Here is a 27008-nt window from a genome sequence, read left to right on the forward strand (position 1 = left end):
GCTCTGGGGCCCCCAGCATCCCCTCAGCCTCTGCCTCCGTGGTCATGTGCCCCCCACCCCTCCCCGTGTGTCTGGGAAGGACACCGTGATGGCATTCGGGCCCACCGGGGTGACCCGGGATGCCACGAGCTCCAGGTTCTTAATCGCATCTTTTGTCGTGTTAGGTGATACTCTCACCACATAAAGTCACATTCGCTGACTCCATGGAGACGACACCCCGGGTGTTGGTCCCCGGACTGGGGAAAAGGGACACAAATGCAGACTGCCCGTTGGAGGGCCAGCTGTAGGGGCACGGGCGCCCGGCACGCGCAGGTGGGACTGCAAACCGGCCGGCAGACGGTCTTGCCAGAGCTCTCACGCCCTTAACACGACAGTTCCACATCCAGCCCATCCAGCCGTGAGGCTCCGTGAAGTTCAGGGACGTTCACACGACATCGCGATAATCGCAGAAGCCTGGGCGCAGCCTGAGTGTTATGGGAGGTGATGAAATCCCGGAGTCCTTCCCGGGAAGGGAGGCAGATGCGTGGGGAACACGCAGGACACACGGAACAATGCACACATTGTGTTTCTCTTCTGGGAAACCTAGAAGCTTCTGTCTGGACCTGTGTGTGTGTGTGTGTGTGTGTGTGTGTGGATACAGTTCTTACATTGTGGCAAAGTACATGTGACATTACGTTACCATCAGCCATTTTCAGGTGCACAGCTGGTGGGATGGAACACATTCACAGTTCACACCGTTGTGCGCCCATCCCCACCCTCCGTCTCCAGAACTTTCCATCTTCCCAAGTGGAAACCGTCCCTGTGAAACGCTGACCCCCAGCCCGGGCGCCCACCGTCCGCTCTCCGTCTCTGGGAATCTGAAGACTCCAGGGGCCTCGTGTGAGGGGATCACACGTGAGCATCACGTCCCCCCGGGTCCATCCACGTGGTGGCAGGTGTCAGAACGTCCGTCCTCGTCAGGCTCAGGGACCGTCCAGGGAGCGGACGGACCACATCCATCCATCCGTCCGTCGGTGGACACGGGGTCGCTTCCCGATCAGGGGACCAGTCCTTCTGCCTGGGGGCAGGTGGGGGCGTCCCCCAGGCAGGCTCCGCGTGAATCCTGGATGCAACCCTCGGGTCAGCATCAGTCCACCTCTGGGCGGCTTTCACGTTTGGGGATGGACCCAGACGTGGGACTCCTGGGTCACATGGTAATTCGATTTTTAATTTTGGGGGGAAATGCCTCTTTTTTTTAAAATTTTTTTAACGTTTATTTATTTTTGAGACAGAGAGAGAGACAGAGCATGAAGGGGGGAGGGGCAGAGAGAGAGGGAGACACAGAATCCGAAGGAGGCTCCAGGCTCCGAGCTGTCAGCGCAGAGCCCGACGCGGGGCTCGAACTCACGGACCGTGAGATCGTGACCTGAGCCGAAGTCGGACGCTTAACCGACTGAACCACCCAGACGCCCTAATTTTGGTAATTTTTTAAAGTAGGAAGGGGCTTGATTAAAATGTGCACGACGGGGCCCTGCCCCGCACCCACTGCATGAGAGCCGCTGCGTGGACACCGCCCGGGGGCTGCGAGGACTGACCGCCGTCCACAGGGTGGCAGCCGAGCCTCGCCCACCTCGACTCCCTCCGTTCCCTTCATCCATATTCATGCTTTCATTCAGGCCTCCGGAGAGGTCCCGTGTCCCTGGGGCTGAGCCCTGGGCCGTCTTCGGCCACATGACATGACGGGAATGCCCACTGGCTCCCCCTCCCCGCTCCCACCCCAGACCCCGTGCCTGCCCTTCTGGTTCTGCGGCCTCCACACAGGCAGATGCTCTAATCACATCTCTTGGTCGGCGAGGCAGGTGCCTTTTCGGGCCACCGGTTTCCAAAAACATTCCCCAAGGGCCTGGGCTGGGCCCTGGCGGCCCCGACACTGAGACACTGTCCCTGCATTCCAGGAGCTGATAGTGACCTCTGAACAAGGTAGTGCGGGCTGGATAGGGAGCTTGCCAGGGGCCAAGGGGGAGAAAGGCATTCTGGGCCCTTTCTCTTTGGATCCTTCGTGTCTTAGGAGGCAGGCCCCCCAACTGTGAGACTCCAGCCAAGGGGCTCAGAGGACCAGACCGGGGGACGAGAGACACAGGTCCAAGGGGCCGAAGCCAGGCTGGCGGTGCAAGCCTGAAACCAGCCTCCTGCCCTGGGGCCTCTCGCTTTTCCCAGGCTGGAGCAGTAAGGAGAGGGATGCAGGGCAGGCCTGAGTCAGTCACAGGCCGCGACCTCTGGTGCTGTGACTCCAGGCAGCGTGGGCCTCCCCGCCCTCCTGAGGTTCGCGCTGGAGCATCTGTGGGACCCCCAAGGCCCAGCAGTCACAAAGCTGGTGGGAGCAGTCCTGAGGGCATGCCCCTCCCGGCAACCCAGGGGGGCTTCCTGGAGGAGGCCAGAGGAGCGGAGGAGAGGGTCTCCCGGGCAGGGGAAGCAGGGAACCCCATGTCGGGCTGTCCCTGAGCACGGCCTCCCACAGGAAGAGGGTAGTATCGAGCCCCAGGCACATGGGCCATCTGTGACGCACGGCTTCCTCACAGGCTGCTGTTCCCAGGGCTGGTTGGGCAAGAGCGTCCGGGCCCAGCCTCTCACCGCTGTGGGCATGACCTCACGAGGGGCCTTTCAGAGAGGTGCCCTCATTCCGTCTGGGCCCAGCTGGACAGGACAGCGAGTGGCCTTGGCCGGAAGTTTGGAGACCAGTCTGTCTGTCCCCGGGGGAAGAAGGGGGTGTCCCCCCAGGGCAGGCCCTGCGTGAATCCCAGATGCGACCCTTGGATAAACATTAGTAAACTTGGCTCTGACCCACAGTCTGACGCCACAGACAGAGGCGAGGCCCAGCACGGCCCCACCCCCTTCACTTGGGCGGGGCCGCTTCCTGCCCCCAGGCCTTGGGGCGCAGGAGGAGGGATTGGGTTTGAACCCCTCCGGCTGGCAGTGTGACCTCAGCCGAGTCCCTAACTTCTCTGAGACCCCCACTCCGTTCCCCGCGGATCCAAGAGAGCAACCCCAACAGCCCCCACCTCGTCGAGGGACCATCAGGGACATAGAGGGCGCTGGGGCCCCGTCTCTCCAGCCTGCGGCAGTCGGGCACCCGCCCGGCCTAGAAGCCTGGGGAGGCCCCAGCGCCCCTGAGGTGCAGCCCAAATCCACACCGGGGTCCCCAGTGCCCGGCGGGAAGCCGTCCTGGTGGCTGTCCGATGGCCCAAAGCGGGCTCCCCCTGAAAGGTCTTCCCTTGGGGGTGCTGGCTCAGTGTTTTGCTCCCTCGTCATCCCTCCCAGCCCCCTTCGCCAGCGGCTCCCCCAGATGGGCCTGTTGGGGGTGGGGGGGGCACAGGGCCCCCTCCTGGCTCCAGGCTTATGCTGCGGGGAGGGTAGCAGAGGCCGGCAGTCTCCCCACGGGGCGTCTGGGGGGTATGGGTCTCAGGCCCCAGGCCAGGGGCTGTTGGCGGTGGAGATGCCTGGGTGGGCCGGGCCCCCGACCCCCAACCCTCCGGAATCCCCAGCCTGATTCCCACCCACCCAGGCTGTCCCGCCCCAGGTCTCGCTGCCAAGGTCGGAGCCAGGACTCTCCAGCTGCCCTCCCAGCTCTGTCTGACGCACACCTGTCAGAGCACCCCCCCCCCCCCCGGGGTCCCTGACCCGTCAACGCTCCCCAGAGAGGCCCCGCCAGTGGCGGCCAAAGAGAGGAGCGCTGGACCGGCGGGAGGCGGCCTTACCCGGCCTCACCTACTCCCTCTCACTCGCCCTGCCCTTCCGCACCCCCGGCCACACCGGTGGGGACCGCTGGGCAGCTGACACCTGACGCCATTTGCACAGGCCTGGCCCAAGCCCTCGTGTGAGCTGGCAGTGTCCTCGTTCCTCGTCGTGAGCCTGAAGGGCCGCCCTCTGAGAGCTCAGGGGACTTGCCAAGGCCACAGAGCTGGGGGTGGGGGGCGGGGGCAGCTTCACAGACCTGCACCCAGAAGGTCCTGCTCCACTGTCATTGGCTTGAAACCTGGGAACCTGGTTTTCATTTGTACCGCCCCGCAGGTGTGCCGCCTGGAGTGCTGGTCACCGCCCCCAGGGGGCTCCGTCCTTCCCTGTTCTGTGCGCAGTCTCCGCCCCCCCCCCCGCCCCGCCCCGCCCCACCCCCACAGCTGGGTTGGGGGGCTGGGGGGCGCTGGAAGGTGGGTGCTCTGGAGCGGTCCCCGCCCCCAGAGACCCCTTCTGCGGAGCCGGGAGCGGGCAGCCGTCACTCCTGCTCCCGTAAACCCTTTAGAGGAAGGGAGGAAATACCCATGACTCAGCCGCCCCCGCCGCCCCTCTCCAGGCCGACCCTCCAGCACCCACAGCGCCTAGGGCCGAGCCCCATGGGGCTGTGCAGGCGATGGGAGTCCTCTGCCCAGACGCCAGGAGGACCGAGGGAGGAGGACAGGCCCCCTCGGGGTGCTGTTCCAGCACTTGCCACGTGTTCCCCAATCTAACGAAAGTGTTACTGTCCCCATGTCACAGAAGAGAAAGCCGGCTCGGAGCACCTGCTCTCCGGGTAGGCCCGGCCCAGGTGGGCGAGCGAAGGTTCCCGCCAGGCGCGGCCCGCAGGAGGGTGGGGGGTGAGGGGCAGGTGGGAGACACGGCCGGCCGGGCAGGGCCATCGGACGGTGTCCCCAGGAGGGGTCCCCAAGGCGCGGGGGGCGTCCGCCGCGAGCCCTCGAGCGGCGGGCCTAGCCGCCGGAGCGCCGGGAGGGTGGGCGTCCTGGGCCGGCTCCGTCCCCGGGTGCTTCCCGGGGCTCCGGGCCGTGAGTCACCGCGGGCAGGGCCGGCCGCAGCGCATTCCTCCGCGGGGCCGGCGTCCGGGGCGGGGTTGGCGGGGCGGGGGGCGAGACCACAAGTCACCCCACGGGGCCGGGGGGCCGGGGCGGCGGGGGAACGGGAGGGGCGCGGGCAGTCGGCACCGGCGAGCTGACAGCCCCCGGCGATCTTGGACGGCAGGGGCGCGGCCTCTGGTGGGGCGGGGCCGGGGCCCGAGGGGCGGGGCCGGGGCCCGAGGGGGCGGGGCCGGGCGCAGGCGGGGCCGACATAAAGCGTCGCCGGGCCGGCCGGGGCGCATCGCCAGCGCCGCCGCCGCCGCCATGAGGACGCCCGGCGAGGTGCTGCGCGAGGGCGAGCTGGAGAAGCGCAGCGACAGCCTGTTCCAGCTGTGGAAGAAGAAGCGCGGCGTGCTCACCCCCGACCGCCTGCGCCTGTTCCCCGCCGGGCCGGGCGCGCGCGCCAAGGAGCTGCGCTTCCACTCCATCCTCAAGGTGGACTGCGTGGAGCGCACCGGCAAGTACGTCTACTTCACCATCGTCACCACCGACCGCAAGGAGATCGACTTCCGCTGCGCGGGCGAGAGCTGCTGGAACGCGGCCATCACGCTGGCGCTCATCGACTTCCAGAACCGCCGCGCCCTGCAGGACTTCCGCAGCCGCCAGGAGCGCGCCGCGCCCGCCGCGCCCCCCGAGTCCCGGCCGGCCCGCGCGCCCTGAGCGCCGCCGCCGCGGTGAGTGCGGGGACGCCGTCCGGGGGGGGGGGGGCGCCGCGCCGTCGAGGGGTCCCTGGGGCGCGCGGGCCGGGGCCGTCGCTCGCTCCTCCCGCGTCTGGGGTCTGGCGGGGGGGGGGCGGGGAAGGGGGACCCACAGGCCGGACGCCGGGCCGCCAGCTCCCTAACCCTCCTCCTTCCCCCCTACAGGAGCCACTCACTCGACGACGAGTCGGGGGCCGCCCTCCCGCCGCCCACAGTGAGGACAGAGGCCGAGAGCCATGTCCCTGTCCCACAGAGAAGGACCTTCCCGTGCGGAGCCGCCGAGCCTCGGCCCGCTGAGCGGGCGCGTTAAATTATCAGACTATCTATGTATTTATTTTGATGGTTATTCGTCGTGGAACCGTCTGTCTTCATATGTAGTGTTTGCATCAGTATGTTCATTCCAAATAAACCACCTGACCCGTTCCCTTTTCTACCAGCCGCTGTGGTGCCGTGTGACCTTACTGCGGGAGGGTTGGCGGCCCTTTCGGTGGGGGTGGGAGTGGGGGTGGGGAGAGCCGCCACCCTGGCGGCAGAAGGGCCGGGAAGCCAGGGCACTTTGAATGAATGTAGTGTCATCCGCCGGGCCGGGTCCACACCCTCCTTGCCAAGCAGCCTCTCCAGAGGCTGGGAAGTGCCCTGAGGTTTGGCCCTGGCTGACTTCTGCTCCTGGGCGTGTGTCCGGAAGGACGGGGCCTGGTTTCGCTCAGGGAGGTCACTCCCAAACTGCCCCCCTGAGGTCAGGGCACCCCCTGCACCTGAGCTGCCCCTGCTCCCCACCGCCACCTGCCCCCCACCGCCCACATGCCACCTGTGCCCCCAGCCCCCCATTAGGGAGCCCTCAGCCCTCCGGCTGCGCGCCCCCTGTGCTCCCCTTGACCCCAGCCCTGCTGGGGCCCGGGCAGCTCCCCACAGCCCCCACCAGGCCCCGCTGGCCCGCACCCACGGTGCTGGAGCGGGGAGGCGGCGGGGCCTCTGGGCAAGTGGGGGGAGGCCGGGGCCTCCTACTCCTGATGGTTGGCAGCTGGCGAGCCCTCCCTGTCCGGCCGGGTCCCCGTCCTCCGGAAGGCAGGCCGGCCGCTGCCGCGAGTCCAGCACTGCCTGATGGGAGGACACCCGAGGCACGTTCCCGCCAGGAAAGGTGCACTGGCAGTGACCAAGCCGGAGCGCGGAGGGCGACCCTGATCTCTGGCCGCTGAGGGGCCTGCATTTCGGGGACCCTTCTGGCTGGAAGGGCGATGCCACGTGGGGGAGGCAGCGGCGTCGGGAGCGAACGACCAAACATCGGGCCCTGATGTCTGTCCCTCACACCCTCACACGGGACCGGGGGAGCCACGCAGGCCTCCGCACAGGCTGGGTCCCAGGGCTCAGACTGGGGAGGGGCTGTCGCTTTGCTGCGAAGCCCAAGGAAACCATTTCCTGCAAGGAATTTTCTCCCCAACGGAACAGCACTCCTTACGAAGTCCCTGAGCCAGTGGGGGACTGCACTGGCCCCCGACGGACCCCTGTCCTGCCCCTCCCTGGAGACCTGCCCAGACCCTCACTGGGACAAAGGGTGAACGTCAAGGTGAGACCCCCTCCCCCCACTGCCCCATCCCCAGTGAGGTTCACAGGCAAGCTGGTCTGGTCTGAGCTCTCGGGCCGGAGGGTGGACGGACCTCTGCTCTCTGAGGCCCTGCTGGTTGGACCATGGAATTCTGGGGTTGGGGGTCCTGAGTTGTGAACTAGCTTCTTTTACAGGCAGCCCGTGGGGAGGTGGGGAGTGGCCTCCATGGTCTCAGGGTCACCTGCCGACCCCACTGGCATTGTTCTGTCCACACTGGTCACGCTGGCCCCCCTGTGCCCCGGTGCCTTCCTCCCTACAGCTGGGTTGAGGGGGGGGGAGGGGGAGGGGGGGGCTCCCCGGGCCTGGGTCCGCTGGCGGGCCATTTCCCTGGGCCTCTCTGTAAGCCTCAAACTCCTCATCTTTGAAAACAACCTGTTTCCATTCACGTGAGGTGACTGACAAGGGCAAGCGAGCAGGCAGCGCGCTCGGCCCCGAGGCCAAGCCGGTGGAGGACTGGGGGCGGGTGGACAGCTCCAGTCTCGGGGGGTTTGAGCAGAGCTGTCTGGGCGGCAACAGGGGGGCCTCCTAGCTGGGGACGGACTCCTCGTGGGACGGACTCCAGGCGGGGGAGGGCCTGTTGCACAAGGACAACTTGGGTGATCAGGCTCTCTCCAGAGCCCTGGGGCCCGGCTGCATGCCCCCTCTTCCAGGAAGCTCTCCGGCATCTGACCCTCCGTCCCTCCATGGCTCACCCCCAGGTCCCCTGTTTAACCCACGGGAATTTGCAGGACTCAGGCTGGAAGAGTTTATTGCCAGTCTGTGCCCTGGGGCCACTGGTCACCGGACTCAGTCCTTCTTCCGGGGCACAGGCTGTCTCCAGAGCACGAGGAGGACAAGGAGGTTGATGGCAAACTGCACGTGGCCAAAGACGGGGACCCCAAAGCTGCGGTACAGGAGGCCGCCCAGGGTGGGCCCCAGGGTCTGAGTCAACGGCTGCACGGTGGCACAGAGGCCCAGCATGGTCCCTGAGGGGTGGGGGTGGGCGGCAAGTCAGGCTGCCCTGGCCACCCGCTTCCCGGACGCAGCCCAGGTCTCCCGTGTTCACCGCCCCCAACCTTGTCCCCCAGCTCCCTCCACCCAGACTGCGCTTTTCGGACCACCCAGCCACTCAGGGGCCACACGGGTGCCTGCACCCTGCCCCAGAAAGCTCCCAAGCCCAGGAGGAGCCCCGGAGTGGAGCCACAGGTCACGGGCCAGGCCCCGCCCTCTCAGGCCGGTTGAGCCTGGACAGAGCCTCCCTGACCTGGGGACGGCGGGCTTGGGGGGAGATCCTCCTGAGCCACAGAGTGAGGGCTGGGGCTGGGGTGCAAGGCAGGCTCCCCACAGCCTCCACCACCCTCCTACCGACTGGAGGATGCCCTCCGCAGGACCGGGGCGGGGTCCTGGGGGCCCTCGAGGGGCGGCCCGCCCGCCTCTCTGCACCCACGTCCTCCCCGGGCTCACCTGGCCGCCTCTGCCCCCGGCTACCTGACTCCCCTGTCACTAGGCCCCTCCGGGCAGCTGTGTCCCGTGTGTGCGTGCGTGTATTGTCAAGACGTGCGCCCAGAGGGTCCCCAGCTCCGGGGGCTCAGGGCCCCGCTCCGCTCGGGTTGCCGGAGAGCCCGCCGGGTGACATGGGAGCGGCCTGGTCCGGCCCCGCCTGGGCCCAGGGCCCGGCGTGGGGGAAATTTAAGAGCGGCTTCTCCCATCGCCCACACGCCCTGCAGACACCGGGAGCGATTACCGCCCCCTCTGTGGTCTCGGGTTCCCAGGCTGGCGCTGGGAACCAGCTTCCCTGTCCCTCCGAGCCGAGGGGCGGGGCCTCAGGTGCGGCCCCGCCCTCCTCCCTGCCGGGCCCTGCCCCCATCTCTCCACGCTTCGTTCCCCGGCGTCCTCCTGGCCTCTCCTGGGGGCCGGTCCAGCGCTCCAGGAAGCCCTCCGGGCCCTGCCTGGCCTCCCCGGACCAGAGGCAGCCCTGAGATGCCACCTTGCAACCATGGGCCATCGGGTTCCCATCTCGGCCTCTAGAGCTCAGCCTGCCCCTCCCCCCTTGGCAGACAGGCGGCAAGAGCTGGAGCGAGGGGTGGCCGGTCGGGTGGGCTCTCTAGCCTGCTGGGGAGTTCTTCAACCCCAACCAGCCACAGGAGCCCGTGGGGCCACCTGCACCATTGCCCCCGGGGGCAGGGCAGGGGCGGGGAGCTGAGTCTGGACAGGAGGCTTGTAGGCCTCTGGAAAGAACGCTGGGCACAGAGTGAGGGCTGGGGGTCCCCTGTCTGGGGACACCCGTGTCCTACGGGAGGGGGGGGAGCTGGGGGCTTTCTGGGTTTAACCGGCTGCGTGCCTTCCCCCACTCACTCAGGGAGCACGGGCACCCCCGACCCACCCCGTGCTGGAGGGGGGACCCCGCCTCCCGGCCTGGCAGCCCCCTGTGCTGACCACGCTTGGCCCCACTGGGCTGTCTTCCTAACTGGCCTCTTCAGGAGCCTTTCAGTTCCAACCCCCTCCACACCTCGCCGAGCCGGGTCCTGGCCTGGAATGTTCCGATCTTCCCCTTCCTCTTTTATAGGGAAATCCTGCCCCTGCTTCAGAGCCCAGCCAGACAGCAGCTCCGAGAAGCCCCCTTTCCACCCCCCAGGCCCAGCCCAGCCTGGTGGCGGCCAGAATTCTCACCTGAGCCATCTTGCAGCCCCCCCCGCCCCACTTGGACCCCGGGCCACCCACCCCACTCAGTACTCACTGGGTCTGGGCAGACCCAGCCTGAAACTGGGGAGGGGGGGGAGCTGCTCCATCCCAAACTGCCCAGAGAGCTTCCCAGAGAGGAGGCCCCGGGGGTCCCCTGCCCCTCACTGGCTCACCCGTGTCTGCGGCTGACACAGCCTTGGTCAGCATGCTGTCGGTGACCACGTTGAGGGCACACAGGCTGAAGACCAGGCCAGGCATCAGGAGGCAGAAGTGGAGGACGTCGGACATCAGTGCCTGGCACGGGACAGGGAGGCCACGGGATTGGGGGCGCCACGCAGGACCGGGGTGGAAGGGCCCATCCCCGGAGCCCCATAGAGCCGGCCCCGGGGGGAGGGGGCCCTGGGGCTCACATGCAGCCTGGGATGTGCAGACGGCTGGGGTGATGGGCCCGGGACCCCGCTGTCAGTGGGGTGCGGCCCCGAGGAAAGTGCTCACCATGGCCGGTCCCACCAGGACGAAGCCCAGCACGCTGGCCCGGAGCAGCGCCCTCTCCGAGAAGCGACGGCTGAGCCGCCCGATGACCAGGCCCTGAATGACCTGGGGAGACAGAGCGAGAGGCCGGCTGGGAGGGGTCTGGCCGGGGGCGGCCCCCCCCACAGCTGGGGACCCCCTCCCAGCCCTAGCAGCCACCCGGCCGGAGGAGAAGGGCAGGTCCCGAAGCGGCCAGGTCCTCGGGGGGCGGGGTGGCCTGGGCACCGCACGTCGGCACCCATACACCCGGACAGTCATCTCCAAAACGAGTCCCGTGTCCTTAATTTCCAGCGCGATGAACACATTTTCATCAAGCGAAGGCCGACTAACTGCTCACAGGCGGCTTCGGGGGAGGGCAACGGCTTCCTCTGCGTGGACCCTCTCCACAGCCCCCACCTCAGTCTGAGTAAATCCAGGTCCCTCCTGGCCCTGCGGACCCCCCAACATGTCCTCCGAGCCCAGTCTGCTGCCTCAGCCAACTCAGCAGCTGGCGTGCTCCCCACCCCAGGGCCTTTGCACTTGCTGCCTCTCCCGACCCCCCACCCCCCCAACCGACTGTCCCATCTAAAATTGCACCTCTGCCCTTCTGAGGACCCTTATTCTCCTCTGACAGCTCATCACGCCTGGCACATGAGATGAGGGTAGTCGGGGGCTTATCTCTGTCTCCCCCCAGCCCTGTACGATGGACGCTTCCCACCACTGTGGTGGCACCGTGCCTGGGGTGGATGTGAGGGCCACGTGGGGGCTCTCGCAGGACGGCCTGCGACAGACAGGGGTCTGCAAGTCCGCTGGGGTGGTGACGCCATCCCTCAGGACCGTCTGGGCTGCCACTCCCCCCAGCCCCCCACCCCAACGCCCCCCACGGGGAGGGGGATGCCGTGGTCCCCTTGGGGTCAGGCTGCAGCTGACACGCTTCGGGGTGGGGCAGGAAATGGTTTGCGGAGGGAGGCAGCAGGTGGGAGCCCAGCTGTGGGGGCGCCCAGGCTGCCTCTTGAGACCCTCGGTGACCGGCCCTACCCCGTGGGGCTGGGGGCTGGGAGGTGACTGGCAGAGGGGGCCTCAGGCCTCTCCCTGTAGACACAAAACCCCACCCTCTGCCCGCAGAGGTTCCAGACGCAGCTGGGGCCTCAGCTGCCCCCGGGGGTCGCCCGGGTGCTGGAGCCCCAGGCCCTTCTCGGGCGGGGCCACCATCGGGCACCTTGCCCCGGGCCAGGCCGGAACTACCCGCGTCTGTCCCTGAGGGTCTTAGGGGGTCTCTTGGCTTTCGCAGAGGTACAGGCCTGGTCTCCTGGGTCTGGGAGTCTCCAGGGCAGGGCCCCGGCGGGCTGGAGCGGCCATTTAGAACCCGCGGCCCCCAGCTCTGGAGAATTATCATTGTTTTCAGTCTGTGGCCCACCGGCCGGGCGGCAGCAGCCCTGAGGCCTTCCCGCCCTTGTGGCTGCCATTTTCGCACCAGGGGTGAGACCCGTCCTGGGCCCAGAGGCGTGGGGAGCAGATGCCCAGGAGGAGCTGGGAATGTCACACGCTTCCCTCCCCTTCAGACGGTCCCAGAATAGCCCCTCCCGCACTCCGGCTGTCGCCACCTGTCCCTGCGCCCCGGGCCCTGGTGCAGATGCCCAGGAGGAGCTGGGGCCTGGGAGACGGGCCGCCCCGTACCACCGGAAGGCGGCTGCCCGTCTCAGGGCGCCTCGCAAGGACCGAGTGACCGTCACCTGGGTGGGGCTTCCTCCTCTTCTAAGAGCTTGGCCGTGTTAGCTCACCTCATCGGCCCAGCCACCCCACAAGGGTCACTCGCTTGATGGGCAAGGAGACCGGGGCTCCAAGGGCCCGAGGAACTTGCCCGCGTCTTGTCACGTGCCCTACCACTGGCTCTCTCCCGCCCTGTCCTTCTGCTGGGGGGGCGCCCGGCCGCACACTCGGAGGACCGTGCACCCTCGCATGCTTCCAGACAGGAGGCCAGGGGCTCGCCGGCCTCCTCTGGGTACCAGCCCCCTCCCTCCCCTCTCCGGGGCAGACGAGTGTGCAAACCGGGCGCAGGCCCTTTGGTGGCTGCCTCGGGCAGGGAGGGGAGGGCACACTCCCGGGGGCAGGAGGGCAGCCGGAAGCTAACGGTACAGAACAGCGATGGCAGGCGCTCAGGGCAGCGCCCTGCAAGGCCCGTTGCGTCTGAGACGCGCCCCGCGTGCCCGGCACCCACTCACCATCTGGAGAAGCCCGAAGAAGGACAAGAGGTAGCCGGCCTGGGCGGCATCCAGCTGGAAGAAGTCCATGGAGACGATGGGGAACATGACCATGAAGAGCCCTGGGAGGGGGGTTCAGGGAGGGCGGGTGACTGTGGGGCCCTGGCGGCCTTGCCTGCGATTTGGTGGCTCTCTGGCACGGGAAGCGGGGCCCCAGGGACCGAGGTAGCCCGTGCGCAGGAAGGTGCCGGAAGCTACCCCGTGGCTGGGCGGGAGCCCGGGGCATCCTGTGCGAAGGCGGTCGGGAGGTGGGGGGCCCGGGGCTGACCGTGTGAGAGGATTTGACCCCGGACCCTCTGGTGGCCCCCGAAGGCCCCTTCGACCGAAGTCGGACCGGAGTCTCCGGGCGCCGGCCCAGCCAGGCGGTCCCCTGACTCAGCCTCCAACCCCGCTGCCCGGACCCCGAGATTTGCAGCACAGTTTTGCAAGAAGCCCCTGAGGATGAGGGATTAGCCCTGGAGCACCAGCACGAAGCCTCGCTAATTTGTTCTCTGCGCTGCCCCCAAGGAGAGGACCCCGGACGGGGGCTGGAGGTGGGTGCTGGGCACCCCTGAGGGTTCGTCTCAGACGCACCGCCTCCCCTGCTCTCGGACGGACCCCGGGGTCTTGCCAAGCACAGGGCACTTCGGACTGTGCGTGAGGGGGGCCCTGCGGGGCTGCAGGGAATGGGGCACCGCTTTCCCCTCCTCCCTCCCTCCCTCCTCCACTCGGCGGGAACCAGGGGGCCGCCCCTTCTCCAGGACGTGTGTGAAGGGGAAAGCGTGCGGCCCAGGATACAGGGCGGAGAAGGGGGACGCCCTGACCGCAGGCCCCCTCCCCACGGCCCCGAGCTCTCAGCTGCACCAGGTCTGGGACTCACCGAACGGGAGGCTGGACGCCACCTTGATGAGGAACACGGGCAGGACCCCCGACTGCAGCAGCAGGCGGGTGATGGCCTTCAGGTCAAACACGTTGGCCTGGGGTCCGCCTGGGGGGACCCGGAGAGGCTGGGCAGGCCTCAGCCCATTTCCGGCTCCCTGATCTGGTCTCGGCCGGGCTGCAGGGTCCGGGAAAGCACCCCGTACCCATGCCGGCACCTGCTCTCAGCAGATACTCCTCCCTCTGGCCGTGGCACCTGCTCGTGGGCTCGGGAGCCCACAGGCCCCGGCACCCCCCTTCGCTGGCCCCTTTGGGGGCACCGGGCAGCTCGTCACGCTCCTAGGGCTGAGCCCTCCGCCCCCACTGACCCTGGAGCCCCCGAATTCTGGGAGGCGCTCCGGAAACACAGTGCCTCTGCTGTCGGGCGACCTGGCCTGGCCCTGGCTCCCCCAGCCCATGTGACCCAGGCAGTGGCTCGTGGGCACCATGGCACCTGGCGATTTGGGACTCAGGAGCCTGGCTAACCCTGCCCCGTGGTCCTTCCTGTCCTCCCCGGGCCTCGCCTACATCTCTCCTGCCTCCAGCCTCAGCCTCTCTGATGCCCCCCCCACCCCCAGCAGACAGGAAGCCACTGTCGTGCATCTTGGCCTTGGGCGACTCTCCCTGCAGGGAGGCCCGGGGTGCTGGCTGGGGAGGCGGAGGGCTCAGGCCTCATACCCGCCCGGCGTCCAGGTACCGCGTCCCTGAGGGGGCCGGCCTGGCGGGGCGTCCCAGGCGGGGCTTACCTGCGGGGACCGCCCGGTCGTGGGCACTGGCCCCTTTCGTGCTAACGGGGATAAAGGTAAAGCTGAGGACAGCTCCCACGAGGTTGGCCACCAGAGCCACAGTCGCGGGGCAGTGCATCCTGGGGGCGACAGTAGTGGTCACACAGGACGTGGGTCCCAGGCTGTGGGCACCACACGTGGCCCCTACCGGCCCCTTCAGCCACAATGAGGTCTCAGCAGCTGAGAACCGCTCAAACCCCACCAGCCATGTCCCCACGGCCTGTGACCTGGAGGGAGGGGACGGGACCCTCAGGGCGCATTCATTAGGTGACAGAATGAAGGGGCAGACGAAGCCGTCACCGGGTCCGACGGTCACACTGCAGCGGCGGCTTTTGGCAGCCACAGCACGTGGGCCCCGGTCCCCGAGCGCGAGCCCAGGAGGTGAGCCCCGGCGGGCTGGGCGGGGCTTCTCCCAGGAGGTGTCGAGGGGTGGGAAGACCCCCAGGGGCCGACCCGGTGCCTGCGTGGTGTGCACCTGCTGCTCCCAGCCGGGGCAAGGGCGTTGGACACCTGGGGGCCCGCGCCTCAGCCCCGGGCGGTGTCTGGACGGGGATCTCCCTGCACAGCCCTGGACAGAGGAGCAAACGGGTTCCCAGAGGAAGGGCCCTGCCTCCTTCTGCGGGGACTGGACGGGCCTCCCGGGGTGGGGGACGGCTCGACTGTCCCTGTAGGTGACGCTTCTCTGTCCCTGGGGGCTGATGGGGAGACACACGCCAGGCGGCACTGGGGCCGGGGCGCCAGGAGGGGGTGCCGGCGACCCCGAGGTGCAGGGGCGGGCCGGGGCTCGGGTCTGCATCTCAGCTCTACCTGCACGAAGACCATGGGACCCCGCGCGGCCTCCTCTGTGTCGTGGAGACCGGCACGCCTCCTTCCCTTCCCTCCTGTTCCCCCTCGACCTGGGGGGCGGGACATTCCGGGCTGGGGGAGGGGCTTTGGGCACCACCCTCAGGATGCCCTCCCTCCTGCCCGCCCGCACCGAGGACCCGGACTCGGGAGGGCCCTCAGCTTCCGAGAACACCCTTCCGGGCTGTGGGTCATCAGGTGGAAACTCAGGCCCTGACCCCTCTGGTGACCCCACGTCACCTGACGACGCTGGCCCTGGGGCCAGCCCTCGTGACCGTCCCCGTTTCCTCCTGCGGGCCAACCGCCCCCTCCTGGGGTGGGGGACGGAGGGAGGAACACGTGGGAGCCTCTTACTGAGCCAGGCTGCTCGGCCCTTCCAGGCTGGTGCCTGGCCAGAGAGCCCTTCTCCTCAGCGGCAGCGGGAGCTCCTATGCACCCTGCAGGAGCCCTTCTCCGTGCGCCCTGGCAGTCCTCCCCAGGGGGCACTCTGTCCTCTGAGAGGGGCTCGCTCCTTCAGACACACGGTGCCTGGCCCTGAGGACGACTGAGCCTGGGCGGGACCCCGAGCCAAGACCGCGGAACAGGTGAGAGCCGTTCACCCGCACGCAGCCCTGACACCTAGCTGAGCGGAGCTCCCGCTCAGGGCCGCACAGCATGGGACGAGAGGGGGGTGGGTGTCCCCTGCATCTCCGAGCGAGGCCAGCCACAAGCTGAGTGCCCCCGCCCCGCCCCCCACGGCTGCACGTGTGCACACGCAGACGAGCAAGGCACACACACGTACACATGCACACACAGGGGTGCACACACACAGGGCTCCTGTGGGCAACCACAGCCAGGAAAGGCCCTGTTCCCCGTGGGGTCAGCGAGGCGTGGGGGCGGGGCCGCCCCGTGTCCCCAGCCAAGACCTGCCCAGGCGCACACAGTTGGTCCAGCCTGCACGTGCTGCGGACCCCCCCCCCCCACTGGCCCATGTCACGGCCCCCGGCCGACTCCCACTGCCGGGGATGGTGGGCACCAGGCTTCCAAATGAACGGGAATTCCCACGGACTGACGCCCCGGGGAGGGACGAGGCCAGCACGGACCAAAGCCCCCTCCTCCGCTGGCAGGAACTGATCTGTGACGTGGGCAGGGACACCCCGGGCCCGGTGGCTGTCCCCAGAGAGAAGGGCCCTTTCTTCAGGACCCGCACGTCACTGCGCGGGGCCTGGGGGGCAGGGACAGAGCCTGCTTTCTTTGCCAGATGCCCCGGAAATTCGTGGGAGCAGAGGCGGCCACTTAGGTGGCTATTCTGGGAGGCTGGTGACAAGTGTGGGCTGGGTGGCAAGGAGCCAGGCCCCTTCTTGTGGGCTCTCACCCCCCCCCCCCACCCCCCGCCCGGCATGCTAGCTGGTAAACCGAAGGAAACACAAGGACTCTGGGGGCCCCGGAGGGAGTCGAGGGGCCACAGCTTCCCAGGGGACGTGGGAGGGAGGGAGTGTCGCCACAGGCCCCCTTCCAGCTCCCCATGCCAGAAAGACCTCATGCCTCTGCGTGGAGGGACTTCTCAGCCCTTTCTGGCCTTGTGCCCGCACGGGGTAGGCGGGCGGGCACTGCTCTGCCCTCCCGGACGAGACTCGACGCCCCTCCCCAGGGACCTTCGGGTCAGTGCGCCCCTGAGCACGAGGCAGAATCAGCTCCCTTGCTGGGGGCCTCCTGCTTCCTTTGTGCAGGATCACGAGGGGCGTCTGCGAGCCGTGGTTGTTGGCTCATTGGACGGACGGGAGGCTGGAGGGATGAAGGCCGGGAAAGGACTCCGGGCAGGACTCCGGGCACCAGTCTTTTGTCCCTTTGCCCTTCCCGGTGGCGACCTTGCTGGGTGACTTCCTTGCCTCAGATGCAAATGAGGGCCACCCTCCCCGGGGACACCCTGTCCCCATCCCCCACGGGCTGCACGGGTCCCCGGGGGCCGCCTGGCCGTCCTGGAGCCCAGCCCACCGGCCTCCGTTCGTCACGGCTGGTTGCCCACGCTGGTCAAACGGTGCAGGCTGCAAACGCCACCTCTCACCTCTATCTCGAGGGCCTGGAGTTTGCCAAGCCGACAGAATCAGGAGGGCGGTGGGCTGGGCCACTGGCCCACCCTATGTGGACTGGCCACAGGGTGACAGTACTCGGGAAGCCCGGGCCACCCTCCCTCCTGCTCTGTGGCTCCCCTGGCCCAGGGGACGCAGGGCCTCCCGGGTGGCACCCCCCTCTCCTATCCAACCCGGAGGGCAGGCTGGGGTCAGCTGGGGCCCAGCCTCATGTGACGCTTGGCTGTGAGGGTCTCCAGAGAGTCACTGGACGTCCAGCCTGGGGCTTGGGGTGAAGTGCCCCTGCCCTGCCCCATCCACGTCCCATGATATTGTGGCAAGAACAATGTCTGAAAATGGAAGTCTTTGTGGGGCCACTCCTGATTCAGCCTCCCTCTGGCTTCTGGGTCCCAGAAAAAAGGCCTAAAAGCCTTGTCTGGCCTAACACTTTGCAGCCCTCTGTGTCCCCAGAGCACCTGATCCCTCCAGTCCCACCCACACAGACCTCCGAACAAGCCCCAGGCCTTTTCCTGCCCCAGGGCCTTTGCACAGGCTCCCACTCTGCCTGGAACACTGTCTGTCCCAGCCCCACCTGCAGTAGCTGCCTTCTCTCTCACTTCTCGGGTCTAAGCTGAGCTCGCTCTTGGCCAGGTGGGCCCTGTGCTGTGTGTACTTCCCGCTGCCCGGAAAACCCAGGGTCTCTCGGTCAGGTCTCTGTGTCCCCCTGCGGTGGGGAGGCCGCACACCGGGCTGGCCCCGCACGGCCTCGATGAGCCATCGTGAGCACCGAGTGGGGCAGGCCGCCTGGCTGACCCATGAGTCACTCCTGTCCCAGTGTGTTTACTCATTAACTTCCAGGGGAAGCGGCCGTGTCACCCGGGCGGAAGCCCTCTGTCAGCAGGATGAGGGCTTCCTGTTCCCCGGCCAGACCAAAGGCTGAGACGAGTCCCCAGTCTTCAGGGCTGCAGATAAGGAGTATAATAAATCCCCTCGGAGTCGCCGAGCGCCCCCTGGGCAAAGCTCGCCCTGGGGCCAGAGCGGGGCCCCTCTCCCGCGTTAGCGCCCAGGAGGGCCGCCAGTGACGGTGACACCATTGGCACCATGTCAAGTTTGCCTGACCCAGCCCCCAGCCGGGCCCAAATCCCCCCGAGCCGAAAGGAGTTGCTACCCTCGGGGGCATCTGTCCAAATCCCGACCCCTTCCAGGGGACGGAGCCCAAGCGTCGGAGCCCAAGCCTCGCACTCGGCGGGGGAAGCCTGTCCGCGCTGACTCCAGCCATCAGGCCTGGGGGCTGGCTCGACGTTCGACGGGGACCCCCGGACCCCCCCCCCCCCCCCCCCCGGCCGGGACCTGACTCAGCTGGGCTCCGCAGGCTGGTGCTGCCTACCACCGAGGCCCAGGGCGCACTTGTGGGAAGGGCGTGATAGAGGCCTCCCCAGGCTGTGAGGCGCTGGGCTCAGGGCCATGAGTCACCGAGCGGCCCCCACCTGCTAAGTGACTCAGGGCCTGGGCCCTGGGTAGGAGAGCTCCAGGCTGAGCCGAAACCAGTTCTACCGGTGCCCGCCCCACAAGCGGAGGCTGCCAAGGGCACTTCCTCTCCCCTCACCTGCTCCCGGAGGTGGGGGGACACGGCTGATGCCTTTTGGGGGAGGGGTCACCGGGGCACGGGAGGCAGGAAGATGGCAGCCAGGGAGCCCTCACAGCGTGCCTCGGTTTTCACCGAGGAAAAGGAAGGAAGGCGGGATGTGGCCCTCGCCACGGGGCTTCGGGGTCCGGGAGCCCGCCTCCCCCGAGCCTTGGATGGGGAGGCTCACTGTCTCCGGGGCCTCCGTTTTCCCACCAAAGGATGCATAGGGTTATAAAACACCTTCAATCTTGGGATGAAAGAAGGCAGGGAAGTGAATGGATATTTCCGGAACATGAGGGCAGGGGCGCAGGCAATCTTGGGGGAGGCCCAGGGGAGAGGACAGTGAGTTGTGTCTTCTGGGTCAGCAGCTGGGACGGAAAAAAGGAAGGTGATGACGAGAGGGGACGTGGGGGGGGTTGGGGGGGACAAGAGGGGGCGTGGGGGGAGGGCTGGGGGGGTGGTCCTAGGCTCGGGCACAGTCGCAGGCCCCACAGCAAGCGAGGGTGGGCCCATTTCACGGGTGAGAGCACCTGTCAAGGTGACCACGGTAACAGGCACCTGGCTGTTGAGTCCAGGTAGGTGGGGCAGCGTGGGGGCGGGGAGGCTCCTCCCGGCCCTGCCTCTCCCTCTCCCGCACACTCTTCACGCCCTGACGTCCCCCCTCCCCCCTGCCCAGTACACCCTCCCGACCCTCTTCCTTTTCTCCCCGGGAGCACAGAGGCTCTCCTCCTCTTGCTCCTGGTCTAGTGACTGAGGCTCCCATCACCCCCAGCGGCTCATGTGCCGGCAGAACCCATGGTCGCTGCCGCCCCTCGGAGCGTCAAGGGTCCTCCCCTCCTTGACCTGCACACCTCTCGGCTTCCGGATGTTCTCCTGGATCTCCTTCCCTTCTTGCCCTCACTGTACCCCCTCCTTGACCCCCGCTTCTAATGTGACGTGCCAGGTTGGGGCTCGGGGCTTGGGGCTCAACCCGAACCCGTTCCTGGGGCTTAAAAACCACCCACCTGAGGACACAGCCCTGCTCTGCTCACTATAGGTCCCCTCACTCAGCTGCCCGATCCATAGCTGCCTGGAGGGCCTAGCGGGCACCAGACTCAGCCCAACGGAGATCTCAGCAGGGTTCACCGCTCCCCCAAGGCCGGCCCCAGAGTCCAGGCGTGGCCTTGAGTTCACACCTACATCCCAGCCATCAGCAAATCCGAGGCAGACCCCGCCTCCTGCCCACCTCTGCTCCCTGCCCTCCCTGCTCCCCACTCCATCCACACCGGCCTCCCCGGTCGTCCTGCCGCCCCCCTCACCTCCTGCAGGTGACACCCTGGTGACCACCCGTCTGTCTGGCCCCCGATCGTGCTGTATTACTTCTCACGCCAGGCAGTTCACCCTGCCACTTTAGAAATACGTGTCATTTTCATTTCCTCCGAGGACCCGGCCTGTCCTAGCCACCACGGTATCCCAGAACCTGGAATCCCAGGGCACCTAGTAGCTGCTCAATAAATCCCGGTGAGGAAGCAGATGAAAGGAATTCTGCCTTCCCCCTCTGCAGCCTCCTGGCTGAGGTGCTCCGTGGAGACAGACATCTGCACCCCAGACTCTGATGAAAATCCTGGGGTGGGGAGCTGGTGGAGCCGGCCACGGGACCCTCCCCTTCCCCCGTCCCTGCGGATCAGCCGTCACCCACTGCATCTACCACTGTTGGGGGCTGTCTGGAGGCACTGGGGGAGCCTGGGGAGACCGATGCCCCCAGAGGCCAGGGGCCAGCACAGGCTCATCCCAGATCAGAAGGAGGGCTGTCCACAGAGGTGCCTGTGTGTGTTCCTCTGTGTGTGTGTGTGACTTCAGAGACCAGCAAGGTTCCTGTCCTGAATAGGGCCCCAGGGCAACTCCCTAAGGCCGGCGCGGGTGGGTGCCCAGCTGGCACAGGGCCTCCCATCCACAGCTGGGCACCCACATTCCAGACCAAAAGCAAAGACTTGAGTCGAAGGAAGGCAAGGAGCAAGGTCCACTCCTATGAAAGAAGCCGATTTTGAGTGGGTGTTGGGGCTGCTGGGGAGAGGGAGGAGGAATGGGGGTGGGGCAGCGGAAGTGAGGTTCCCCGCCCACGCCTGGCAGGGCCTGTCCAGGGCTCGGTGTCCCGGGTTCAAGGTTCCTCTCTTCTCCCGGGGAGCACTCCAAGGACTGCTGCTGCAGACGGCTCTGTGCAGTTACGGAACCGCCCACAGGCTGCCCTCGAGTCCTCCTGCCCGCAGCACCCCCATCGCAGGATGCCCACTGGTCATCCGGGGACCCCGCCTCCAGGGCCTGCCGTCCAATTTCTTCAGGTCCGGCCTGGTTTTCATGTGACCCGGGCCAGCCGCGTGCGTCCCCCTAGCCTGGGACCTCCTGGTGCCCTCCGTGCTGCCCTGGCGCGCACCCTGCGGGACTGCACGGGCCGCGCCACCTGCTTGGGTCGGCTCCCTTCCCTGGCCTGTCCATCCTGCCAGCCCCGCCCACCCGCTCGCCGCGCCCCCTCCGGCCCCGCCCGCTCACTAGCCACGCCCCCTCCAGCCCCGCCCACCGCGTGGGTCCCTGCTGCCCGTCCCACACCTGACCCAAGACGTTCAACGTGCAGACGGAGAAACCGAGGCCCGGCGAGGTGGTCGGCCTGGGCCCACCCAGTCTCGGCCATCCCGACCAGCACCCGCACCCCGCTTCCTGGCCCGCCGCCCCCCCCCCCCCCCAGCCTGGTTCCAGCCTCGGCCACTCACCCGCACGTGGCGCTCAGGGTCCCGCCGAGCAGTGAGCCAAAGATCATGCCGACCCCGAAACACAGGCCGAGGCGGCCCAGGGCCGCGGGCAGCTCCTGGGGCTCAGACAGGTCCGCGATAGTCATCTGCGCGACTGGGTGCGGGGCGGGGACTGAGCCGTGCGGCCCCCTCGAGGAGCCCCGAGCGGCCTAGGCCCGGACCGCGCCCCACCCCGCACCCTGAGGGTGCCCCGCGCAAGGCCGCCTCGTCCACACCCCCCAGGACCTACTCCGCACCTGCACAGGCCACGCCCCCCACCCTCAGCCACCTGCCCGCCCCCCAGGCCACGTCCCCATGTCAACCCCCCCCCCCACCCCCCCACCTCGGTCCTGCTCTCTGGCCTAGACTGGTACCCAGAGGAGACCCACCCCCGCACCTCCCTCAGGTCGTGACCTCAGCCCCCACCCCCACCGGCAGTCCTCCCGCAGCCCCAGCGGGCCCCTGCCTGGCCCTACCTGGCATCCCCTGCATGAACGCGACAGGCAAGGGCGTGGCGTAGAGCAAGGCCACGCCGGGCAGGGCCGGGCTGCAGGCGGCCGCCAGGAGCAGGTAGAAGGCAGAGGACGCCAGGAAGGTGAGCGTGAACGCGGCGCGGGCCCCGCGCCGGTCGGCGAACCTGGGGGAACCGAACCTGTGATGCTCACAGATACCAAGCAGGTCCTGCCGCCTCTGCCCCTGACGCCCGCCCCCTGGGGCTGCCGAGGAGCTAGGCCGCAGGGGTCTCGTCTCGGAGCCTCAGTGTCGCCATCCTTCCAGTGGGTCAGCTTTCGGTGACCTGGGGGTGTCTGGCCCAGCAGGGCCCTCCTGCTCCCTTTGAGAACACCTTGCGGGCTCCAAAGGGAGCAAGGTGCGTGTGTGTTGTGCAGAAAGTGTCTCCAGGCTCCTGCCCTGTCTCCACCCGGCCTCCGAGCAGGGCCGTGAAACCCTTGGGAGCCCTGCTCGGTCCGACTTTACCGCCTCTGGAGCCCCTTTTCTGGACAGTTCCCCCGAAGATCTGACGCCTGCCACGTGGATCTCCACCCCAGGGTTTGCGGGAGGAGGATGTCTGCCCTCATGTCCCTGAGCCCGGGGCCCCAGCAGCGCTGAGGCCGGTGGAGGTGTGGGGGTCCAGGGGCGTCGCTGGTGGGACCCCCATCTCGGCAATGCTGGACGTTTCCAGCCACGACAGCCCTGCCGGGACAATCCCCTCTTTGGCCACAAACCAGAATTCGTGGAAGAGGCGGGCAGGGCCCCGGGGAGCAGGGGTCCCCGGCATGAAAGGGACTATTGTGCCCAGTGTCGGTCTGAGAGGCTGGCACGACCCAGCCCCTGACCTCCGAGGGGCAGGCCCGGGTCATCGTTGCGGGGAGGGCCCCCAGACTCCCTGCCCCACGGTACCTGCCCAACACGGGCCCGCCCAGCAGCTGAAGCGCGCCAAAGGTGGTCTGCAGGTGGCCAAAGGCGACGGAGTCCAGGCCCAGCCTCCGGGTCAGGTACTGCAGACACAGGGGGGCCCATGGGAAGGGTCAGGGTCTGGATCCAGGGTCCCCGGAGGGTGAGGAGGGGGAGAGGTGGCCCCGGGCTGGGCGGGAGGGAGCTGCTCTGACCCGTCTGCGGTGGGTCTGGGAGGGGCCTGGGACTTGGCTGCGTCTCCCACAGCGAGGAGACCACGGGGCCTCTGGGGCCAGGCTCTAACAGGCAGCGGCTGGCCCTCCTTCCCCTCTGCGGGGCGCACCTCAAACAGGTGGGGGGGGCCCCAGCCCCCACGGGTTTAGCCTCGTTCGCCCAAAGCTGCCCCGTGGACTGCAGTATCTTCCCTGAACGACACAGGCCTCCTCTCTGTGGGTTCCAGCCTCTCCCGGCCCCTCTGGAGCCACGCCCACCTGGGGAGGTAAAGGCAGCGACCAGTGTCTCTCCAGAGCCCTGGAGGCGCTCGCCCCCTCCTGCCCGAGCCTGCCTGCTGCTCTGCGCCTGTCACTCCAGGGAGCCTCGCTGGGTCCCCAGGACAGCTGCTGTCCTGGGACCTCTCTCCTGAACTGCCCCCGGCTCTCCACTCGATGTCCAGAAGCATCTGGCATGCAGCACATCCAGAACGGACTCCCCATGGCCTCCCCCCAGGACCGGCCCCTCTGCTCCCTTGCTGACACCCCCCCACCCCCGGCAAGGGTTCAGGTCCAAACCCCGGTGTCTTCCCTGAACCCCTCTTTTCTTGCACAGCCACATTCTTTTTTTTAAAAAAAATGTTTATTTATTTTTGAGAGAGAGAAAGCGGGGGAGGGGCAGAGAGCGAGGGAGACGGAGAATCCCCAGCAGGCTCCACGCTGTCAGCACAGAGCCTGATGCGGGGCTCGAAATCATGAACCGTTGCACGGCCACGTTCAATACATCGGCAGCTCCTGGGCTCACCCTTCGCAGACCTTGAGGCCAGCGGGGCCTTCCCCGCGGCCAGCATCCTCCTGGAGTCCTGGCAGCCTCTCTCTCTGGCCTTCCCTCCTCCCCTCCACTCACTCCTCTCTAGCTGCACTCTTCTCACTACTGCCCCAGGGCCTTTGCACTAGCCAGGCTTGCTCTTTGTTTCCTTTAAGCCCGCCTTCTCGGGAAGGCCTTCCTGATCCCAAAGCCGCCACACGTCTGTGGGCAGCCCCAGCACCCCCCGCACGCCTCGTGATCTTACGCACAGCACAGTCTAAGGACGGTTCAGTCCCTGCCCGCTGTATTCCAAGTTCTGAGAACAGGGTGCACACAGTAGGTGCTCGATGGGCATTTGTTGAACGATACATACAACATCCACGGAGAGCCGCCCTTGCTCTGTGCCTTTAACTGTTCTCTCGTCGCTCCCTGCACCAACCCTTCCAGGGAGGGACAGTGTGACCCATTTCATGATGGGACCTCAAGGCGTCCGCCCCGGCCACCTGGCCGCTAAGGAAGGGAGTCAGGGCTTGGACCGGGCCGTCTGGTAGAAGTGAAATGGGCTTTGGGGCAGGGTTAGGGTTCGCCACCTGGCTGGGGACTCCTGCCATGCCCACAGCGGCCCCCTCCCAGCCAGATCCCCAGGCACAAGTCCGCTCACGGGAATCCCCTGGGGGGCTTTAGTGGCTGTGCCATGGCCCCACCCAGACCAGACAGAGAAGGGGCGCTGGGACGTTTCGAGTCCCCCCGGGTGCTGCTGCCCTGAGAGCGTGGGAGCCCGGCCAGCCCCACACGGGTCTGTTGAATGAATAAGCAAGGGTGAAAGGTGGGATCAATGAAGAGTGGGCGGACGGGCCCTGAGTGCTGACCATGGCGCTTAACCAACCGCCTGCCGGCTCCAGGCAGCGCTCCAGGCCGGGGGGTGGGGGCAGCAGAGGAGGTGATGCGTCAAGCCCCGCCCTCTCGGTCCTGGTCGGGGAGACATGCGGCAGGATGTGGGGTGCGGACATCGTGCAGGAAGGCTGGCCAAGCAGGCCCTGGACGGAGGGTCCGGGCGGGGGTTGGGAGGGGAGGCTCGCTGCGGAGAAGGCCTGAGCGGAGGCCCGAGCACAGGAAGGACGGGAGCCGAGCAGGTGTCCCGGCGGGTGGATCCATAGGGCAATGGGGCCGCAGCCAGGCCGGCCGGGGGAAGGGGCACTGCCACGGGGCAGGGCTGGCTGTGCACCAGGGCACAGGAAGTGCCCACGGGCGGACCGGGAAGCACGGTCCCCGGGTCCCTCAACCTGTTCAGCTCCGTGCGGTGGGTGGCTTGGGCGGCACCGGCCCCACCCCCGGGGCCCCGCTGTTGCACAGATGGAAGCCGAGGGGGACAGTGCGGCCGTGCTGGTGGCCAGGCTGCTGAGGGCGGGCACTCACCGGCATGATGGAAAACCGCATGAAGAGGCAGGTGAGCCCCAGGGTCACCAGCGCATAGGTGAGTAGTATGACCCCGGGACGGCCCAGAGCGCCTATCTCCCTGGAGTAGGGGCCCCGGCGCCTGGGGGCTCCGGCTCCCTGCATCCTGGGCAGGTGCGGCGGGAGAGCCTGGACGGATCGGGGCAGGAGGCCGGCACGGTGCGCAGGGGGCAAAAGTCCTGTGGTGCCCGGCGAGGGTGCTGAGTCACGGGGCGGGAGGCGGGCGGTGCTCACCTCTGGGACAGGGCCTGTGGGAGAGGCCAGTGCTGCAGGACCCCCGGGGAGGGCTTCCGGCCGCTTGCTGTGTGACCTTAGGCGCCTCCCCAGCCAGCTCCGGGGCTCTGGGCACACAGCTCCCCGGAACCTAGCCTGAGTCAAGCTGGGGGACCCACGTGCCCCATGCAGGAAGGCACCAGCACCCCATTTTAAGAGGGAGGGCCCATTTTAGAGGCCCAGATGGGTGCTGACTGTAGTTCAGGTAGGTGCCCCCTGCATGTGTGGGGCTGATGTCTTTGGGTCCCTGTTGTCGGGCGAGGGGCGCCTCAGGCCCACGGTGGAGCCCTCACCACCAGGGGCGGCTTCCAGAGGCAGGTTTGACACCCTTTGCCCAGCCCAAGGGGGCTTCTGGGGTGGCCGGAGGGTGGGGCGGGGCACAGAGCAAGGCCTCGTGTGCCCTCTAGCCCCCCACTGGCAGAAACTAGACTTTGTGGGGCCAGGGAGGCCTCTACAAAGTGTCACCAAACTAACACCCGACTGTCAGCTGAGCCCCGAGGGTGGCCTTCAGAGTCTGGGGTCCAGGGGTGGGAGCGGGGCTGGGCAACAGCAGGAGGAAACCCGGGGCTGGCCCTTCTGGCGCCCTCCCCCTCCCGCTTCGGGGAGGCTGGGGGGTGGAGGCTAGAGGCTGAGAGCCGCGGGTCAGGGGCTGTCAGCCGGCCGCTCACAGGCTCCACACCGTAAGGGGTCCTGGTCAGGGGCATCCTCTCCACAGTGACCTCCGGTGCCTGCCCGGCCCTAGGGCACCGCTCCAGCGGGGTGAGCCCTCCCGGGGAAGCTCCGGCCTGGCCCTTCCAGTGCTGGGCTCGGGCACCTGAGGTCTCCCGGTGACCTGAGGCCCTGGCCTTCCTGGGGTGACCCGGCACCAGCTTTCTTGGGGTAACCTGGGACTCTGGCCTTCCTGGGGTGACCTGGGGCACCCACCCTCCCTGGGGAGCCCCAGCCTCACCTCCACTTACAGGCCCAGGGGCGTAGCAGCCTGCCCCCCGCCCCGCCACTTCCCACACAGCCCCTGCTCCCACTCAGGTGGGGCGGCAGGAACTCTGACTTTTAGAGCAGTCGGGGCATGGGGTGGGCAGAGGGATGGGAGCCAGGGGCTGGAAAGGAGAGGAGGGGAGAGGGGTGGAGGGAGGGAAAGGAACGCAGGGCTCATTGTCTGGCCTGCCCCCTCTCTGGGGTCTGCACAGAGACCCAGAGGAGGGCCGGGACGGGGGGCGGGGGGGGGACAGGAGCATTTCTGGAAACGGCTCCTGGGCCCTCTCCCCACCTCCCCTGCAGACCAGGGGACGCTGGTCCTCATTTCGCACCTGCGGC

At 67.8% G+C, this 27008-nt stretch overlaps 2 protein-coding genes across 2 annotated transcripts; one reads left to right on the forward strand and one right to left on the reverse strand.

Moving 5' to 3' along the window:
- The first annotated feature begins 5092 nt into the window (after nt 1-5092).
- Nucleotides 5093-5998, forward strand: PHLDA2 (pleckstrin homology like domain family A member 2). Its single transcript, XM_042906240.1, has 2 exons — nt 5093-5536; nt 5726-5998. Exon 1 carries the CDS (start codon nt 5127-5129, stop codon nt 5520-5522), a length of 396 nt encoding a protein of 131 aa, XP_042762174.1. The 5' UTR covers nt 5093-5126; the 3' UTR covers nt 5523-5536; nt 5726-5998.
- A 1894-nt stretch (nt 5999-7892) lies between these two features.
- SLC22A18 (solute carrier family 22 member 18) lies at nt 7893-25629 on the reverse strand. Its single transcript, XM_042906185.1, has 11 exons — nt 25383-25629; nt 22956-23053; nt 22533-22748; nt 22034-22194; nt 21540-21672; nt 14239-14357; nt 13455-13562; nt 12557-12657; nt 10320-10421; nt 9998-10118; nt 7893-8128 (listed from the first exon to the last, which is right to left on the reverse strand). The coding sequence occupies exons 1-11, from the start codon at nt 25524-25526 to the stop codon at nt 7950-7952; spliced, it is 1482 nt and encodes a 493-aa protein (XP_042762119.1). The 5' UTR covers nt 25527-25629; the 3' UTR covers nt 7893-7949.
- Nucleotides 25630-27008: the final 1379 nt, after the last annotated feature.

This window comes from Panthera leo, chromosome D1 (assembly GCF_018350215.1).
Source record: "Panthera leo isolate Ple1 chromosome D1, P.leo_Ple1_pat1.1, whole genome shotgun sequence".
In the NCBI taxonomy this organism is placed as follows: Eukaryota; Metazoa; Chordata; class Mammalia; order Carnivora; family Felidae; genus Panthera; species Panthera leo.

Bases quoted from the DNA above. Each gene is read 5' to 3' on its own strand.
- PHLDA2 (XM_042906240.1), top strand. From the start codon at position 5,127: ATGAGGACGCCCGGCGAGGTGCTGCGCGAGGGCGAGCTGGAGAAGCGC.
- SLC22A18 (XM_042906185.1), bottom strand. From the start codon at position 25,526: ATGCAGGGAGCCGGAGCCCCCAGGCGCCGGGGCCCCTACTCCAGGGAG. The intron at 22,749-22,955 runs GTACCGTGGGGC...TTGTCCCGGCAG, and splicing joins GGCGGGCCCGTGTTGGGCAG to GGCTGTCGTGGCTGGAAACG. The intron at 10,119-10,319 runs GTGAGCACTTTC...GTCCCGTGCCAG, and splicing joins TCCTGGTGGGACCGGCCATG to GCACTGATGTCCGACGTCCT.